The sequence below is a fragment of the Diadema antillarum genome, unplaced genomic scaffold, assembly GCF_040938485.1.
Source record: "Diadema antillarum isolate AM-2024a unplaced genomic scaffold, OU_Dant_1.0 seq00000853_RagTag, whole genome shotgun sequence".
NCBI classification, from domain to species: domain Eukaryota; kingdom Metazoa; phylum Echinodermata; class Echinoidea; order Diadematoida; family Diadematidae; genus Diadema; species Diadema antillarum.
The window spans coordinates 228,222-249,698 of record NW_027271724.1 but is presented as its reverse complement, the minus strand read 5'-3'; the positions used below and the strand labels follow the sequence as shown (position 1 = coordinate 249,698).

The 21,477-nt window shown below is 37.7% G+C and overlaps 1 protein-coding gene across 1 annotated transcript; it reads right to left on the bottom strand.

Moving 5' to 3' along the window:
- Window positions 1-859: 859 nt before the first annotated feature.
- On the bottom strand, window positions 860-11,402 carry LOC139740414 (uncharacterized). Its single transcript, XM_071651006.1, has 7 exons — window positions 11,029-11,402; window positions 7,931-8,137; window positions 5,870-6,102; window positions 4,981-5,186; window positions 3,910-4,072; window positions 2,699-2,867; window positions 860-1,279 (listed from the first exon to the last, which is right to left on the bottom strand). Exons 2-7 carry the CDS (start codon window positions 8,104-8,106, stop codon window positions 1,039-1,041), a joined length of 1,188 nt encoding a protein of 395 aa, XP_071507107.1. The 5' UTR covers window positions 8,107-8,137; window positions 11,029-11,402; the 3' UTR covers window positions 860-1,038.
- Between the last annotated feature and the right edge of the window lie 10,075 nt (window positions 11,403-21,477).

The following is a 21,477-nucleotide window of genomic DNA, read 5'->3' as shown; positions in this document are numbered from 1 at the left end:
TCTCTTCATTAAATAACACAAGAGCAAACTCAATTTAACAGATTTAAAATTTGTTTACGATTAGGTTTAGCCTATTCCTGTACACATTTTTTTTCCTACACCACTTCCGGGTAGGCAAATGGATTAATATAACAGGTGAGAGTGTCCAGAGAAAATGACTGTGGCTGTGTACGTCCTGTTTTAATAATTACGAATGAGAATTTTTTTGGTTTTCTTTCACTGTATGGAAACAACTGTTCTCCTTGCATAAATATCAACAACATTTTAGTCCCCTGCAAATGTTTCATTTTTAACGGAGTACACACTCTGGAGTTTTGTGTGAGATGTGTCTTCGATGCATGCCGTCAGTTGTTCCGATTTGTTTTGTTTTACATCTTTCCTATTGCGATATTTTGTTGCTCTTTTATTCATTGCAGACTCCACCTATTTGCGCATTACTTTTCCTGGGTGCACGAATTTATGAATATATGGCCAACACTTGCCGAATTGTCAAAACTTATTATGCGCCCTCATGTTGGTTGCAGTGTATACTGAGTGCCCAAGTGGACATCTCACGTAGGCCTACTTGATTATATTAAGGATTACCAGAACAAAGCTTGAAACATCTGAGAAGTGGAAATGAAACCGTGACAAAATGGTGTTTTCATTGAAAAGTCATATAAAGGGAGAAATTGAGATCTTTTTCGGGATAACTTTCTTTTCCGACACACATTCTTGTCTTACTCAACACAATATTTCTTTTCTAAAGAGAACAATTTCGCAAATCTCTCGAAGTTTTATTCATATTCACATCATGAATGCATGAAACATGAAATGCAGTCGATTTAATCAAAAGAAAAGCCAACTGTCCTACAGCTACTCAATTGTTCGTGTTATCTGCACTAAAAATCAAGAGATCGAAAACCGTCATATCATTTACGTGTCAGCAAGAGGCTTCGCACATTTTGTCGTTCTTGTGCTCCAATGTTTCTCTTGTTTAATTTCTTCACGTTGGCGGTTCAGCGGCTCCGGGTGTGGGTGGGGGAACCGGTTAAAGCTTCACCGTCCCTTGTAGACGAGGAAGCCCGTAAACGTGCAATAGTTAAAGTCATCGGAGTGCATTCCGTAGAGGGGTGACGGGCCGAGTCGCAGCCAGACTCGATCCCCGACCTCCAGGTGGAGCACCAAGCTCTGACTCTCCATGACGTTGCGATCGGAGGGGTCCGAGCTAATGGCTGTAGCGAGGTTGTCATTCTTCATTAGCGCAACACCAATGAAGCGGCTGTCGTACGTCCGCAGTCTGTATACATCGAAGGATGAAAGACGTACAATGAACAACATCATCGCTTTTTATCAATCATTTTCTTTTTTATCAAATAACTATGCTATCACTGGTGTTCGCACTGATCCTCCAGAGGATCCTGTCACTAATTCATAATTTGTTCTCTTGTGTATTTTCTGAATGTCCCATATCGTACAAGCTTTGCTTTTTAGCGCGACCCTCCATTTCCATCATCCCAATCCTTATCTCATATGTACTATGCATATGTATACATATATATATATATATATATATATATATATATATATATATATTGTATCGTTACTCATTATCACACGCATTTAGTTAATCTTCGTTTTCGTAATTATTACACTGCTGATACATTGTTTATAATTTTCTATGTTTATTTGATGAAAATAAAGATGAATTTTAACTTTGACCTTTCATTATCCCCTGGCATTGCCAGTCAATTGTCTGTTGTTGTTGTTGTTGTTGTTGTTGTTGTTGTTGTTGTTGTTGTTGTTGTTGTATTACATCAACCCTCCACATATTTGTTTTTGTTCAAAGTTCAGCGTTTAACAATTAGTACTGAGATATCGTTATTGATGTATTATTTGTTTAACCGTAAAATCGAGAAACCAATTATTCTGGGATGGCTATTAACATGTCGGCTAATCTCATAGCTTTGTAAGTTTTGCATATAAATAGATATCCTTCCATAGTTTTCTTCACCCGTCTTCTTTTTTTTTTTCGTTTTCTTCCTCTCCTATTTCTTCTTCTGCACCTTCTCCTTCATTTTCTCTCCTTCCTTCTATTCCTCCTCTTCCTCATTCTTCCCCTTCCTAAGCTTTTTTTTCTTCTATTTGCTTTGTCTATCACCTTCACAACACAGAATTTAGTGCTATTTTGTACTGACACGCTCCGTGTCTCACACAGTATTAATATTCGCGCCCCCTTCTAATATCCCAGAATTTGTTCAAAAGTGCAAATAGCAAATACAAAAGATTTCGCTTAGCAGTAATCGTCCTTCTACTTTTATTGGTAGTGATAAAAGTTGGTTGTTGTTGTTGTTGTTGTTGTTGTTGTTGTTGTTGTTGTTGTTGTTATTGTCGTAGTTGTTGTTGTTGTTGTCGTCGTTAATGCTTAGGGATGCATTACGTTTTCGGCGGTAAAATGGCCCAATGAAATCTAACTATAAGTTGACATCTATTGATGTCTTTTTTGGTTAGTACATAACCAAATCACTAAATGCTAGAGGAAGATATGCATCATATATTATAAAACAGTTTTCATGATATTTTTTGCACCCTGTTGAGCCCCACCTCTTAAAAACACACACAAACACACACATAAACACACACACAGACGTGTGTAGTTGGATTTTTTTTTTTTTTTTTTTTGGTAAAATTATAGCGCAGGTCTAATTTTGGTACTCACGTCACTGTGAAGAAGTAGTAGCCGGTGATTCCGGCGACGAACGTATTCGAAGTTTCGTTCCAGTGATTGCCCTTGTTGACGAAGACGTAGTCGAACGCGATATGTTTGGCTGCGCTGGAGCCGTGCGTCGACTTTCTGATGGCGACTGAGAAGACGGACTTACGAGCACCTGGTCGAAACATAGGAAGGAAACCGTTTTACACTTGATTATTTTTCCCACTTTTAGCCAAAGCGTCAGAACATCAACTTCGCATACGTGCCTTTCCCCAGCACCCGCCTCTCTTTCAGTATCAAATGTTTTGAGCAACACAGCAAAGTTCTCATTTTTTTGTTTGTTTTTTTGGTAAAATCGGGATCGTGATATCGATCATGTCAATAGAGACAAAAAGACAAAAAGACAAAGACAAGCAGAGACAAAGAGATATTTGTATACCGTAGAGCAAATGGACTGAGCAGGAGGCATTTGCATGTGCGTGTGTGTGTGTGGGGGGGGGGGGATCATTATCTTACCAGTGGAAGGGGCTGTCCAGGGTTTCGTCTAAAGGCGTATAATCTGGCGGGGATTTTACGTTGTAGCCGTTTTGTAAACTTAATTTGATTCCTGGTAAAGTGCGCAGTTTCTGCAATTTTGTAGTTTTTACTACATACAAATTGTATTAGGTTTCTTGTCCCCTCCCCCCCCCCCTTACCGTAACCAAAAGTGTGTGTGTCTGTGTGTAAGGGATGGGGGTGGAGACCTTGCAAGCCCCTCAAGTGGTAATCTATCACTTAGTCTACTCTCACTTCGTCTAATAGCCATTTATTCTCAACCCACATGGTCTAATCACGTTTCGTCTACAACCAGATCGTCTAATGACCATTTAGTCCAATTGCCACTTCGTCTAATACCCACAGCGTATAGACAAAATGGGAAGAAGTCCAAGGAGACAAAACTGCAATTAGACCATTGGTCATTCGACGAAAATGATAAGTAGCCAAACTGGGTATTAGACCAAGTGAGAAGTAGGCCAAAAGGGCATTAGACGAAATTGATAGTATATAGGCACGTAAGTTTAGCCGTAGATGAACTAGGAAGTAGACCATCTGATAGTAGACCAAGTGGCAATAAGCTCCCTCCGTGAAGAACCCCCCCCCCCCTTTAAGGTTTAGCAGAAAGAGAGACAGGCAGGCATCTTATACAGTGCTATACTGTCAAATGTATCATCACTCACTCGTCAAGGATCTATCTCCGTAAGCAGCACCCTCTAGGATCTCCCGATCCCGATCGGAGATGACGTTCGTGGATCCCGACAGGCGTGATGCCGTGTCCTGCTCCAGCTGAACTGCCGTCAGCGAGTTGACCATGGCCTCGATGTTGACCAGCTGCTGACGGCACTGTTTATAAAACAAAATAGTTATGGATACATATTGTATTGGCACTTCATTGTTCCGCGTAAGAAGATTGAAATAAAGGCGAGTTCCACAAGATGGCTTGAACCGACCATACACCTTCTTTGAGAAGATGGTTATTTGTGGTTATGATGGTCTTTGTTTAGTCCATTGTAAACAAGAGTCGACACGGTCAGATTGAAAAGCTACAATCTACCTAAAGTTACGTGACCAACGAAAAGAATGCATTTTTTATCCTTTTTCAAAGGACGGTGTTTTCGGCGGTAAATCGCGCAACGTAAGCATTAAAAGGTTCCTGCAATCTAAATATAAGTTGACATCTATTGATGTCTTTTTGGCATACCCCAATCACTAAATGCCAGAGGGAGATATGCATCATATATTTTCAAACATTTTTCATGATTTTTTTTCTGCATCCTGTTAAGCCCCACCTCTCAAAAATAAAAAAATACAAATCATCTGTATTCATTGTCCAGCTGTGACATCCTTTTTTAACATTAAATTGAGCTGAACAATAGACACAGTTATGTGCCTTTCCACACGTTATTTCTGTTACTACAAGCACTTACTCACAACAGCAGCAGTACATGTTCTTTTTCATGCAACTGTTTCTGACAAAATTTTGATGCAGCATTATGCCGTATCTTCGAGTAGTTTCCGCAGCACACTGCCGGACTTCTCGTCTGAAGTTTGTTGAAAAAAATGTCCTAGCTCTAAAGTCAGCTTGCGTCATCAGGAATTGTGAAAGGAGCTCAATGTTAATGCAAATATGCAGGGACAATATTACGGGACTACATTGCAATTTTAAACATGAATGGAGATGGTAGGAGAGAATATGGAAAAGGAAAGGGGAGGGAGAGAGTAGGAGGGGAAGAGGGGGCCGAGAAACGTACCTCACTAAGGGTGAAAATATCGTCAGACCCCCCAGTGAGGCTGCGATCTGCCGTTCCGATGACGCCGTTATCCACCCGGTTTTCCAGCCGCGTGACCTGACGGCGTAGATTGGAGTTCACTTCCGATAGCTCGGTCAAGGCCCTGCCAAGTGTTTCCGGGTCAACTGAGTCGTTAGCTGGAACTGTAATGGGATCGGGGTTCAAGCCTGGAAGAGAAAAACAAAAATCATGTGAACATGTGCCTGTAAATTTTAAAAATCTATACATTCTGTAAATCTATTCCACTCGCATGTACAATAATGACTGATGAAGGGAATTTTTTCTTCGTAATTGTAAAATTATCTTTGTTTAAGGCAGAAATAGGTCGACTAAATGATCCCGTTTTCCCAAGTGTGTGCAAGGAAGAATATCATATTCATAATGACAAAAACTGAAACAAATCACAGATTTAACCATTCTCATGCAGCACTGGCAAATACAAAAGCAATAATTTTGATACTGATTTTGTGACAGCTTTTATTTAACTTTTCTATGCTATGTTTATGGCATTATTGGCTGTGCATATAAGAGTTAGATTTTACAAATCATCCCAACAAAATAGATTAGCTGTTCAAAGATGATTATAATGATGATGATAATTATGATGATGATGATGATGATAATAATAATTATAATCATCATCATCATGTCATATGTTTGTTTGCTTGTTTGTTTGTTTTGTCACATTGTCACGTTATACTTGTCATACCGTTGTCACATTTTTATGTATGCATGTTTTATTAAGTGAAAATAAATTAAATGAAATATATAAAATGTCAAAAAAATGATAATGATGATAATAATAATGACAATATCATAGCCAGGAAGTTCTCAACTGTGATTGACATACCAGCCAGGGTAGCCTTTCTGTTGCCTAGGAAGGCATTGAGCGTGTTAATTCGCTCCATCGCGTGCCGAGTGGGATCAAAAGACTCCGGGGCCTCCACAAGGAGGGACCCGAAGAATCGCTCGAAGGTCCCCAACATCACCTGCAGTTCGTCGTTCTGTTCACGGAGGACCCGGTTGGCTTCCGTCAGCTCGGCAATCTGCGTGTTGACTTGTTGCGTCAGTCTTGTTAGCTGTCTAGAATTATTATCGAAACGATCGTTGAAAAAGAAGAGGAGCAAAGTTTAAAGGGACATTCCAGACAATTTTCATAATTTCATATCATGTAGTACATAAATTGACTACTCCATGTATAGATTTGTGAAATTTATTGTGGTTCTTGAGCAGAGAAACAATACTTCAAAAAACCTTAAACAAATTACACTGAACAAAGATGATGACATAGGAGGTTCACATATTTCAGAAATGTAGCAGTGTAATTCCATTACAATATCGCTTGCTTGCGAGTTCACCTGTGAATAATCTATGCATGCCTTCTTCTTTTGTTCTGCTTCCTTGAGCCCCAACTCATGCATTCTTATGGTGACTCTGCCATGTCATCATCCTTGTTCATTGCAATTTGTTCTAAATTTTGAAAATATTCTTATTCTTCATCCCAATTATCACAAATTCTTAAAGGACAAGTTCACCTTCATAAACATAAGGATTGAGAAAATGCAACAATATTAGTAGAACACATCAGTGAAAGTTTGAGGAAAATTGGACAATCGATGCAAAAGTTATGAATTTTTTAAATTTTTGTGTTGGAACCGCTGGATGAGGAGACTACTACAGCTTGTGAGTCATATGCGTACAACAGTATAAAGAAAATGTAAAAGAAAATTCAACATATTTTCACTTTTTTCGCATAATAAAAGAGCACTTGACTTGTCTCTTTCTAAAGGCAGGGGGAATAATATTACCCATAACATTTGTCGGTAACGAGTCAGGGGAATGTGTACTTTTTTCAAAAGATGGAATTTTGTGAAATTCTCTTTATATTTTCCTTATATTGTTGTACGCATGTGACATCTTAATTATTCATACACTGCAGTAGTCTTCTCATCCAGCGGGTACTGCACAAACACTTCAAAAATTCATAACTTTTGAACGGATTGTCTGATTTTCCTCAAATTTTCAATGATGTGTTCTACTAATATTGCTACATTCTCTCAATCCTTATGTTTATGAAGGTGAACTTGTCCTTTAAACTCTGTCCTCAGTATTACTAATTTATAGTTGTTCAAATGTAAAAATCTGAAAATCATCCGGAGGTCTCCTTTAACAACACAACTGAAAGTGTAGGCAAAATTGTAGTGATACAGACGCCAGTTACTTTTAGATTGATTCACAGAGTGGAGAAAGCGCACATTGGTATTAACGCTCATGTAACGTTACCTTAAAACTTGTCTTTCTTTTTGTGACGGACTTGATTACCCCTATGAGTGAAATTTGGAATAAGGGTATGACATTTATACAAGGAGAAAGAAAAAAATGTTTCCCTTCTCCTCGATCGACCATTTTACCGGTCTTCGTCACAGCAGGGTAATGGCGTCAGGAAGTTGAGTTGTGCTTTGTAGTGTTTTGTGTCTTGTGACACAATTCTTTCCTCTGCCTTACAGATTATTCACTGGAATCAAAGCCAATTATCTTTGATACCACCTCACAGCAGAATCAATTGCTCCTTTAAACCGATTTGAACTGTGCCCTCTTGGATTTAACATCATTCACTTTTATAAAGCAAGAGAATATTAACAGAGGGGTGAAGGTTTTCTAATTCACTTTTACAAATGAATTAGAAATACATGTATGAGAAAGTGTTATCTTAGATATGAAACTAAAAGCGATCTCCTATACTTTTTGAACAAACACGTGTAAAATATCTGGAGATTAAGGAACAGGGGAATGGGATAAGATATCCTATGTACGGCCTTGGCTCTCGTCTACACTGCTGAGGAATGCCTGATATTTGAGAGATGGAAATACACTTATCACGCCACTGCTACGATAGACGAGATGAACTCACTCTGTCATCATCCGATCCCTCCTCTCAGCCGTCGTAATCCTCGCCGTCATCATGTTGGTCATCTGTCGGTTCATCGCCAACGACCGCTCCAAGTTCGTCACTCGAGCGTTCAAATTTGCTTCGACCGCCACGGACAGAACCACGAGGAGGAAAGCGATGCCGCTCGTGCTCGACATCCTACTCGATGAGGTCGACAACAAGGTATAGCTGAATTGCCAAAATTGGGACAATGCAAAGAGATACACACATTATCAATGTTTGTTCAAGTTAGACATTATTCCAGTGGCGGATCCAGAGGGAGGCGCAACCGGCGCACGCCCCCCCCCCCTTATTTTTCGTTAAAAACAAAAGAAATAAAAAGAAAAAATGACATGAAACCCGGAAGTGGCACCAGAAATATTAGTCACGCCCCCCCCCCCCCCCCTTTACAGAATTCCTGGATCCGCCCCTGTATTCGATTACTTGATCTGAAGTATCGTGAGTATAATTACATAGCTCTGCCATTTATTGGGGGTAATTAAAGACTTAATCGTCACTGAAACATCTTATCTCCACGAAGAGTAAGAAATCAAACAATAATCATGAAAACCTATGCTTGTTTGATCTTGTATCATGTCTCATGACGACAAACAAACAAACAATCACTGAACACACATAACATATCTTCTCGTATTGGCGTGCTCGTTTTAATGCATTAAAAGTGAGAATTAAGAACCCATTTCCTGTTTCTCATTTTCTAATCCTACGGGACTGAAAACACACAATGTTTAATGGGTATTGTTGGCTTTGATGTGTCATTACAGTGGGTATTCACAAGATGGACACAATATGTTTGAGCACCGGTAACAAAGAGGATTTGTTTTCCCAGGCCATTCACGGGAAATCCTGCCTTGTCCGGATATTTCAATCGTGGCAGGAAATTAGGCAATGGAACGAATAGGTTTAATCGATGGCTGTATCCTTGATAATAACCGAATGAAAGTACGGTTCAAGTGCCTGTGTGAACTATAGCACGGGATAAGACCCCCCTGAGCTGAACATAGAGCTATTAAACACACGTGTTGTAGCTCCATGGTCTGGAAGGGTAGAAACGGGTCCTGAATGGGCGCAGGTGGTGGGACCAACCTTGATTTCTCAGTTCTTGCTGTCGGGTTGTAATGATTACTTACAAACATTTCTCTCGGGTTTTTTTCTGGCAAGTCATTAAACCAAGTCTTTTAAAATCAAACATGGAAACATTTGATTAAGATGTGAGCTAGGAGAAACTGCTACAACACTCTAATGTTAAAGACACACAATCATTATTGTGCACATGATTTTATGCAGGACTCGAAATTAAGAGCGGTAGCCCGGTGAACTGGGGCCAGTAGAAATTGATGTTCGGTCACCATTTTTTCTTTCCGTTGCCAAAATGTTTTTATCACTTCGGGCCACTATATATTTCTTTTTCGGACACAAAAATGCCAAATTAAAATATTTTAATTGCCCTATAACGGGCCACCAGAGAAAAAAAAAGTTAGTGTCGAGCAATTATGTACTAATATATGTACGTAGAATTATGCATATACAAAATAATATCTATTAAAAGGAGAAAGGGGGTCATAAAGACTATCAAATTTCGAAGTATAGGGTGGGTTAGGAGCTTGACTGTTATTGGTTATATACGATAGACAATACGCATAACTGCTCTTCCGAGGTTAAAAGTTCAGTCCCGTTCACCACAAAGAGACCAAAAGAACCACTTATGTAGTGTAGCAGACATCCGGTTTGAGGTGGTCACGTGACAACACATAGTAACAGTGAGGATTTCATACAACCATAAATGCAGCACAAATTCACCCATTTAATTCCCCCATTCAGCACGCATTACGACATATTCTTACCACATCCCAGTTCATTGCTTGTAACAAGTACATCGAATACGTTATTGTATGGTTTAATGATTATCGTGGGATCTTCCAAACAAAGGTTTCGTGTCGGATGTGGTCTGTTAAAATCTAACTATACACAGCCCTTTCGCTGTACTAAGTCGCGACAGGCCGTACTTGACAAGGCGTCTGGTCGTCGGGCTAGTAAAATCCAGTGGCAGAAAGTTCAAGATGGCAGTGCAGTGGGAAGTGCTACATCGTGGGCTACCTTCGAAAATGCCGACTACTTATCACGTACACGTGCTAATAATAAAACTGTAATAGTTTAGTTTTGTCCTATACCAAGGTTCCTACTGTCGGGATCTCGATCGGTCCACCCACGAAGGTGGGTAAGAAAATTCCCATGCAATGTTTAGAGCTGGACATCTTCGTAGTGTCCAGGAATGTCCAGTCCAAGGCCCCGACATAGTTGTGTTATATCCAATGTTATAACCAATATATAAGAAGAGTGATAGCCGTTCAAATTTTATACAGTCAAAATAATGTAAAATACAGCTAGGTATATCATGTATACTTTTTGCCGATTATGGCTCTGGTTATTTAGAAAACGATGATTTCTAGAGTCAAATAATATTTACTGTACCATGCAAGAGAACTATTGAGACATCGATTAAGATGTTTCTATGAGAGTCCAATAAGACTATATAGGTATATCTGAGAAAAAATAGATGACGCTATAGACGTACCATTTTCGACATTTGACAGTGTATATGTTAAAAGGTGAAAACAACAATTCAACAGTCGTCATAAGTTTTTGTCAAAGGTGAAATAATGACGAAGTATAAATACACTTTTCCGGTAAAATCAGTCATTCCTCTAAAAAAGGAGGAAACTGATACCAATGCCCCCAACAAACCTTACATTAAGAACACGGATGGTATAAAGAGCGTGACCTGTTATGAACTTCAATTTCAACACAAGATGGCATAATTACAAGGAATTAAAAAAATATGAAAAGTAAATTATGAAGTCGTATGCTTCATAAAGTCTATCGGTTCTTTCTCTTTTCGCTTTCCTCTTCTACGGGTATCTTTAATCGACGTTCATAATTTGAACTCATAATACCTGCTAATGGAGGACGCATGCATGCTGGCACATTGTATACGTGGAATGGTAATTAAGAAATTAATCAATAAATTCGATGGATACTTATGTACAAAGTTAACTTACTTGTGAAATCGTATGTAGCTCACTGGCTGGGCCCGCCTTTCCCTTGCCTCGAGACGTTAGCGATCTTCAACGACAGGCTATTCTTCAGGTCTGTCCTCTGGTCTATACTCAGAAGCAAATGAGATCGATTGTGATTTTGTGTCCGGCGGCAACGCGCGAAATGCAGACTGTCGACTGATGGGCAAAGAGGTTTTGAACACTCGTCAAATCACGGCGATAACCTCTGAAATTTATGCAGGTAGTTTAACTTCAGATCTCCTCACGCAAGCAGTTTTTCTGCTGAAGGTACGGGCGTATCAAAATATCCGACTTATTTGCGTGATGGGTGTAAGATTCTCGATATTTTAAGCGTTTTGCGAGGTTGAGGTTGTTTTGGCCACAAACAAACAGGTTGTCAACTATTGTCGAACAGGTGGCCTTATTAGCTGGTCTAGCTCACCGGGAGGCTTCCTATTGGTCAGCGCGAGACCGGATTCGTCTGACGTCATCAAGACACCGTTTCGACGACATTACCGTCCCTTCAAAGTTTAGTTGGTATGATCATGTAGGTCCATGGTATAATGAGCATTTCCTGTATGCCGTAACTGCACACTGATAATTCGTACAATAAATCCATGTGTATCGGAATAACAACAACAAACAAAAACAACCTGATTTTGATGTTTACAAATTTTCATCCACACTCCATGATCATTAGTTGACACACCTAATTGGATGAACATTGAATCAAAGGAACAATAGACTAAAACACTGCTTAGTGAATGGTCAGCGGGTGCCGTCATTTAGGCGGAAAGAGTGATTCTGACGTCATCTTTCGGGAGGAGCTGGTTACGTCATAACTGATAGTGAAGGTACCCTTGCACAATATCATTTTGGCTAACTTCCTATACCCAAGCCATGAAAAGGGAGTGGGACACACACATACGTACACGCACAAACACATACTGCAGGCAAAATCAGCATTACATAAGCTGAATGACCGCGTGATACGCCTAGATTTTTCATTTCTGTCGTATCGGGTTTTTTTTTTAGACTATTTTGACTCACCATTCACTTTCTATGTTTTGGTTACAGTATGCTGGTTCCAGCAAGACGATTAGAACCTATATAATCTTGAATGACACCATGCTCATCCGGCAAACAACAACAACAACAACAACAACAACGAACAACGATTAATCAAAACAAAACAAAGCATATCAAAATAAACCACCGGGGTAAAAAAACAAACAAGCAAAAGATCGATAAGAAAAAAAAATATGATAATTCAACAATGATCCTTGAGGATGAGTGCCCCGTTGCTGTTATATAAACTACACCTGAGTTTCAACGCTAAGTTGCGTGCTATTTTGAGGGACGTTTGATTTTTCGAGTTGCGTTTAAACGCAAAGTTTCTAGCAACGGTGTCCAGGACAACCTTTGCTATAACGGTCTCAACATGGTATTGCAATATCATATATCAATCTATTTCTAGTCCTTTTTTTAAGCTGTATGTCTATCATTATATGAACATTTATTTCGCCAGATGTTTCCCGCAGTGGAACGAACACTAAATTAAGCTACTGTGAGAGCCAAGTTTCCTATCTGTGTTGCCTGAATGCTATATATACATCCAAACATTATAACTTTTCTCCTTTTTCACAATATTATGACCTTTGTTTCATAATGAATACAACTGATTTCAGAATTTTATACAGGTTCCCTTGTCTTAACTGCCAAGGCGAATGACGGTTTTTAACTCGGAATTAATAACATAGCCGTTCCGTCAGCAAGTTGATAGATGTACATATAAGATTGTTGTTGTTGTTGGTGGTGTTGTTGTTGTTGTTGTTGTTGTTGTTGTTGTTGTTGTTGTTGTTGACGACGACGACTTCTGTGGTGATCGTCTAGTGGATAATATGCAGCTATGTAATTATCATAGACACCTCTCTTTATCCTGCACGTTACATCATTCACTGCATTTACGTATGTTTAGAATTCCCCTGTTGTAGGGTTTTGTTTAATTTGGGAAACAGCTCATATTGTTTTGACATGTACGTAGACCTAGTGGTGTGATTAACATTGAATTCGTGACGAGATACGGAAGTCGCTCTTTTCCAGGTGTTTGCTGGACTAGTTACACCCAACTATATTATAAATCCTCAAACCCTCGCAGCAGAATTTTGGATACAACCGCATAAAAGTTTTGCCTTGCTTTTGGCACGAAACGGGAGTTGGGGAACAAGCACAATCTCACGTGTATGGCTCACGGGATACGAGGGTCAAAGTCAAATGTAACGACATTTATTTCCTTCTACTGTGTGTGTAGCAATGTTGCTGTATGCTTCCAATACATCGTTACAGAACTGACAACATTACGACCATTGTCACTGATATTTGGGTAAATATGAATCTGTCTGAATGCTGTCGAAATCAATGACTATTTTTTTTTTTTTGATAGAGCAAATGTGAGTGACTGGATGCACCATATTATGTACTGAATATAGTTCTCATTTGGCATATACCGTTCAGTAAGCGGTATATAAACATGGGGATATTTTCTTCATCATGCTCTTGACAACACAATTTCCATAACTGTCTTGCGCTTTCGAGTATTCGTTCGTTCGTCTACTTAAATATTATGGACCTAATTACACAGAAAGCATGTCAGAAATTTTGACGATCTTTAACATTGAGCAAACACAATATGGGATTATGTTGATGCTTGTAATCAATTTTGTTTTGTGGTTTGCTGCATCCGCTAAGCACCCTTGAGACTACTACAGTTTAAACTTCCTCTGACAGTGACATCAATTTTGGCACCAGCAAGGTAAAGCTTTGGAGCCGACATTACACTCCCGATAGTTTCGAAAGTTCTCGAACAAAATTATCTAGTGGAGAAGTACGCAAAACGTATTAGACATACATTTTATAAGTGATGTTCCTTATTCGGAACGTTCATTAATTCGAATTTACTAAGGTTGGTAATTCCGCAACGCCCAAAGTCCGTATACAGTGTACCTAGATGCTCGTAAAACTGAAAATAATATTTTAAAAAAAAGGTTAGTTCATCCGAACATTCTTTTGTGGAGTTATTGCTATGATTCGTTGGTTGGAAGGTACGTTATTCCAAAGTTTTGTTAATCCGAAGGTTCGTTATTCCGAAATGATAGCCCTAGGTTTGTTTCGAGCATGAAATAAGGTTCGTAACTCCGATGATTAGTTAATCCGAGCACGAAATAAGGTTTCATATTCCGGTAGATCGTTGGTCCGAAATTTAAAAAAAAAAGAAGATGGTTCGTTATTACGGAGGTTTGTTCATCCGAAAACGAAAATAAGATTCGTTGATCCAAAATGAAAAAAAGAGCCTTCTAACGAACCTCATTCCGTTTTCAGATTACAAAACCTTCGAAATAGCGAACCTTGTTTCATACTTTTTGCAATTTCGAACATTTGGAATAACAAACTTTCGGAATAATGAGTCACAACATTTATTTATTAAGATACAAAACTCAAGTTTTCCCTCTGTCGATCGAACAACATCTTCAAATGTTGTTTACAGTGTATACTTAAAACATCAAAGAAAAGAATATAAAAGAAATTGTTGAGGACAATCGATGGATGCGCAGGGAAAATAAAGCTGTTTATTCTATTGTAAAAAATAGCTACTGCTTACTTTGCATACTTCAGAAAAGCAAAACAAAACAAAACCCCACCCATTAAACATATCAGCGAAATGTAATATCATCAAATCATGATGGTATATCTCATATTTCAAGTTCGTGCATGACAGAATATTTCCACGAAAAAAAACAACAAACAAACAAACATAAAAACCAAGAGTGCTGGATCTTTGCCGTGTAATTTCTTCGGAGGATTTCTGAGCAAACTAAAATACATCGAAACCATACCAAATGACTATATTTTCTATGTGCCCCCTATCATTGCCGTGACAACAAGACGAAATCATACACGTTTATTTTAGACATCGAACGACGATTCCCACGTGTTGTCAATTATCTGATCCGTACAAGCTGTTCTTCTGGAAACCAGCAAGAATCTATGTTAAGTTAATCCCCGTAAAGGAACTCTCCCCTCCGCGACAAGGCTTTGAATTCTGCCTTCTGATAATAAACATACAGGAGTCATCGCTTCGCCAGCTTAAAGGGATGGTAAAGTTTTTGGTTTAGATGGGGATTCAGATTCTAACTTCTGGCGGAGATTTTGAAGCCACGTATAATTATGATAATCACCATATCAAAGAGCAAACAATTCTAAGAAGAATAAAATGATTATTTGATGAAAATCAATTTTGAAATGGCTTGGATAAAAAATAAAACAAAATGATTATAATAACAGGTGGGACCCACTTTTTATTCGGAACTCTTTGTTTTGGTGTATCTCAGCCATTTCGAAACAGATTTTCATCAAATAAACTTCTAATTCCTCTTAGAATTATATGCTCTTTAATGTTTCATATCAGTGGATTCTAATTATCTCACGAAAAATCAAAACCTGAATCCCGATCTCAACCAAAACTATAAAAACCTTTTAAACAATAAGATATTTCATCCCAATTTTGACATCTCATCCAAATACTTTGAGTACAGTGCAGTGACTTAAAAACTCGATTGTGTTGCTATTCTATATCTTCCGATTAAAGTGCAAACCCATAGCATGTTCAAGTATAGATATCATTATTCATACTTTATCATACGGAATGGAATGATACAAGCTTCGCCAAACTAAAAAAGAAGAGTGGTTGAAATCTAAAGAGTCGCCACGTTTTGAATGAATAACAGCCATGCAGATGGAAAAGGCAATGACGTAACTTCACAATCTCCCATTAGCATGATTGGTGCGTGCAACTGATAACGTCTTTCCCCGTATGAGATAGTTATTATTGCTTTGTTATCGTTGCTAGGTTATTCATTACGACATGACAATACTTCGATGCGAAGGATATATCGGTACTTCTATAATTATCGTTCCTATTAATTGCATAATATCCTGAAATTCAGTGTTCATCTATCACACCTCAAATGGTGACGTCATCACGTCTGCAAAGCTGATTATGTAATGACTTTCTCGTTTTCGGTCCGGGTTTTTTTTTTTTCAAACCTTCAACATTGTGGTCGCCTGGTTTCAGTCTAATCATGACAAGCTAACTTGAACACGGTGTACAATGGTGTACTTTAATAAAAACACCCGGTGAGATGTTGCATGTCGAAGGTCTCGGAAGAGAAATAAACTATAGAAACGTAAAATTTGCTTTCCCACGCTGCATTTATCCCATAGAACTACAGTGGAAATCTGCTCTGAATAGTCGGAGGTCAAGAGTCAAGACCTAATGACCTATACGTGGATTTTGCATTATTGTTTTAATTTTCGTTTACGTCTGTGTGTTGTTGACCTTACTCTATCGTAGTTCAGGTTTCAGACTCCAGACTTTAATCATGGAATACAAAATGACGGTGAAATGTGCAGCATTTCCTTTGTTGCATTATTTCATCTGAGTAATCTACTATTTTTATTTCTTCACTTTTGGTATAATATTCTTTTCAAACAACAAATTGACTGCTTTTATGTAAAAACAGCTTCATGTATACCCCAAAGTGCGACGAGCCTGATGTATGTGGTTCGTATTGTTCATCAAAGCAACATAATCAAACGTTGGATCTCTATTAAAACTGAACTACGTAGAGAAACGAACAGGGCGTTACCCCCATGAAACATGTCTTCCCTAACTACAGACGGGTGTGAAAAAGTGTTCCCTTCTGACCCTCCCCCTGAAAATTGCATGATGGGGACATGTCAAATATGTCACTTAAAAGTAGCGATTATAGATATAAAGAAGGACGAAAGAGAAATTACCATGATCAAATGATGGTGGTCGTTATTTGAGGAAAGGACAATATCATTTTCATGAAACTATCGCAATCAAGATTCAGTTAAAAAAAAAGAAAAACTCAGTCAATCCAATCGCGCGAACATGTGCATTTTTATCTTTGGCTGCAAAAAGTATTTAATTCGTGCTGAGGGTCACTACTTAATAATCATAATAGCAAAAAAAGAAGGTAATAATAATGATAATAATCATCATCATCATAAAAATGTAGAAGCAATAATCATGATAATAATAATAATAATGATAATAATAATAACAATAATAATAATAATAATAATAATAATAATAATAACAAAAATGATAGTAATGATAATAATAATGATGATAATTATAATAATAATACTCAGCATCATCATTATCATCTTCATTCTTTTATCTATTTACTATACCTCTTTGGTGCAGTTATTGTTTTGGAGGGTTTCATTTGTTTTGTTTATCATTTATGTTTGTTTCGTTAGGGCCGTGGCACTATCCTATCTTTACCAGAGGGCTATAAGGGGTCAAAGGGGGTGGGACATTTTTGTCCAAGGAAAAGATGGGATTCTTGGAAAGAATTACATATTTACGACTCCGGGGCTTATCCACAATACCACAGTGCTCGAACAATCGTCTGGAAGATAAATAACAATATAGCAACTACAGGTATCTGAGGGTTTTTTTTTTTTTGTTGTTTTTGTTTTTGTTTCGTGTTGCTCTTTTCCTGATCCGTGACAGGATACATGTGAAAGCAGTCATACGTCTGTTTATTCATTTCTGATCCGGGTGTTATAAACCTGCTCCTGAGGCCCCTCCACCAGGAAACATACGGATGTTATTCTCTAGTTCGCCTATATGCTTCTGTGTGGATTAAAAATAGATACAATCTATGTACAGCAATATGGCAATATTTCATGTTCATTCATGATATGTTTCCACACAATAGCGAGCACGGCAGGTAGAATATCTCGTTGGTCGTTTTGTAAAAATTGTCTATTTTTCATTCTTGAATGAAGGTCTTAAAAAAGAAATTATTACTTGATTTCTCTTCTCTTGGTTGCGATGAAATGGATTTAAAGAAAACAGCGAGAGTCTTTTACCTGGAGTTGACAGAACAAATCAGCTTGGTTCTACGACTCAGTTAAAAAAGCAACTCTCGTTAACCTTGTCGTGGTTCAACATAGTTCATGTGTGGCCAAGATCTAACCACGTGATGTCCTCTAGAAAATGTGTCGGGCGAATGGTATCAAACTATGACGTCATTAAAAATTTATCGGTTCCCAAATTCAACAACGTATGAAACAGAACTTTTCGGTATAATTTAGTAATGTAGGCTCTGATTTCTCTCTCTCTCTCTCTCTCTCTCTCTCTCTCTCTCTCTCTCTCTATATATATATATATATATATATATATATATATATATATATATATATATATATAATATATATATAGCACCTTACAAGAGTGTATCTTGTGATTTTTATTAAACAAAGTAAAATCAGTAGAACAAATTGATGGTGCTCTATGAAATCCTGATAAGAAATCGGAATGATATGTAAATTTAGAATTTGAAAATGAAAAGTGTCCCTTTTTGTCATGAACAACTTGTTTTCATTGCAACCATATCCTGGAAGATATAGAAACCGTGATGGTGCCACCCGCATTTCTCATAATCTATTATTGCCTTGTTCGTAATAATATTATGAATATATATTTCTCGGTTAGTACGCAAAAAAAAAAAATGTTTCATGTTTCAAGTTATACAGTATAAATTTGAAGTTTATTTGAAGACTATTTCAGCCATAAGGTCCTAATGAGGGGGGGGGGCGTAATATGTCTAAAAATGGTTGACTATGGATATGCACTGACATATAGCAATCCATCCAACTCACTGAATTAGCAATCGAATCATCTTTGCTTCGTCTGGACACCCCCCCCCCCCCCCCCTTTTTTTTTTTTTTTTTAATGGCCGATACAAGTTACAATGTTATACACAAAACTCGATAGGGCAGCCGCTCTACATGGACTTGCTTGCAAACTTTATTGAGGGCGCTATATCGAATAAGTAAGCGTTAGTACTACATAGAGTAAAATACAGCTGTATAACTCGTCTACGGTGTACATATTGTCACCATCCCTACCGGCTTTGTTTTACGAAGATGATGAATAAAGGAACAGCATGCAGCGACATGGAATGATAAATGGCTGATTGACAATGATTTTAGTTCTAATATGTGAAAGGGAGCATAGGGACATGCATCAGACGGAATTTGTTGTATTTTTGTATCAAATATGGGAGGATATTCAATTGGACCTATCATTCCTGTTCTGTAAATAATTTTACAGCTAATATCGAATTACATCTGTGTTGTTTTAATTTGCTGTAATATTGTGTAAAGAGTGTCTTCTGGGGATTGTGTGCACTATATTTAATTCTTATTCTTAATGAAGTGATCATTTTATTGTAGCGATTATCTATTGATTATCAATGACATCATCATCATGGTTAAGTATAATTCACGGGCTATGATTACAGTTTATCAATGTAGAGTACATAGGATACACACATATATATGATATATGATCATGTAAATACACACAATGTCATGCAATCTATTGAAGGTTACACAAATTTGTAGCTTTGATGATATTTGTTGTTGTGATCATGTCATTATCAGTTTTTTTTAAAAAGTTGTTTTTTGTTGTTTTTTCCTTTGGTTTGTTTGTTTTTTACATGGTGTACAATGTACTTCAGAACATCTACAACCATACACATTTAAACATAAAAATGTCCACATGTGCACCCATTGAATAGTCATTCATTATGAATGCTAGGTTGGGGAGAGTCGATAAGCAATATTGAAGAGCACAGATAAAAGAAAGTGAACCTCGATTATAAACACCATGTTTTGAAAACCAAATTATTCAAATGTGTATTCAGAGGGAACTTTTTAGTTTGCTTTCCTGTTATCTTAAAGGGGAAGGCTAGTAACTGATCAGTGGGAATCAGTGGAAATGCTGGGAGATGATTGTTCCAATCCTTATGGGATTCATTCAAGAGTTCATTGTATATCTATTGTCGTGTGAAAATGATTTGCTTCAGAATGGTCTCATATTCAAGTAATGTGCAGTTTAATGCTTCCAGGTTAGCATCCCTGGTCAGTGACGGAGCATTAATCTGCACATTACGTGAATATGAGACCGTTCTGAAGCAAATCATTTTCACACAACAATAGATGTACAATGAACTCTTGAATGAATCCCATAAGGATTGGAACAATCATCTCCCAGCATTTCCACTGATTCCCACTGATCAGTTACTAGCCTTCCCCTTTAAGTTGTAATATGATCCCTTTAAAGACAGACATATCATTCTATCTTCAGTGTTGTTTGCTGCTCTATTTCTGTTCTCTTTGATGGCTTTTCAACTCTCCTTAATCCACCATTCATAATAAATGATCATTCAATGCGCGCACAGGTGGGCATTTTAATGTTTAAATGTGTGCAGGTGTAGATGCTAAAAAATACACCTCTTCTCAAGGAATATTTTCACTGAAATAGTTCATCATGTGTCTCTTGTTTCTCTTTCTCTTTTTTTTTACACCCTAAAATCACCTCTAAATTCGTCACCACTGTGTGCTTACACTTTCCCCCTCATACAAGTGCTGCAAAGATTAATTCACCCGTTGAGGACAGTTTGATTTTGCTACAACACGCATTTCCCATAGACACCTGCCCGAGTATACTCGGGACTCATCCTCAACGGGTTAAGAAAAACTTGTGATGACAAGAGTAGCAATAATGACAAGAAAAGAAGTAGCAATAGTTGTAGCAGTAACAGCAAATAATATTGATAATGATACTGATGATGGCTGTAGCAGTAGAAGTAGTAGAACTGCACTTTTCGTAAAATGATCATTATCGTCAATGTGATCAACCAATACTACTATCACCTTGAAATATTAGAGCAAGTAGTCAGTGGAAATGTATCAGTCAACTTCACTTAATTCATTTCATGTAGACCTTTAATAATTTGATGATGGATATGGGAATCATAGATCATTTGACTGACAAACAAAAAATCATTCAGAAACACAATGATGTGATATGGACTGGTATGAGTGGGCATCAATAAGAATATGGATACATTTTACATTTGACTTTTCTGACATACTTCATATCTAATCTCATTTTATGATACAACAGGAACACTGTGAGTAATATTTTGAAAATAAAGGCTTGTTTATAAATGCACAATGCAGCATTAGCAGATTCATCACTAAGATAATAAATCAATTTCATAAAACTGAAAGGACTTTCTTACAAAGAGAACTGTTATGCTGCTTTGTGTATCAAATATGGACAGCAATCTACATTTTCAACATAACTAGCAGGTACCAAAATGTACTGCAGGCACTATCAGTCCACTGGTTACTGATTCTGCTTCATGAGTCTGCTAAAACTCCCCAAAGGAATGTATTGCTGTTATCAAAACACAAACAAAAATCTCCACTTTGACACTTTCAAAGAAGGGGCATGTGTACTACACATACCCGTTGCCCTCTGAAAGTGGTTCAACTTCGGAT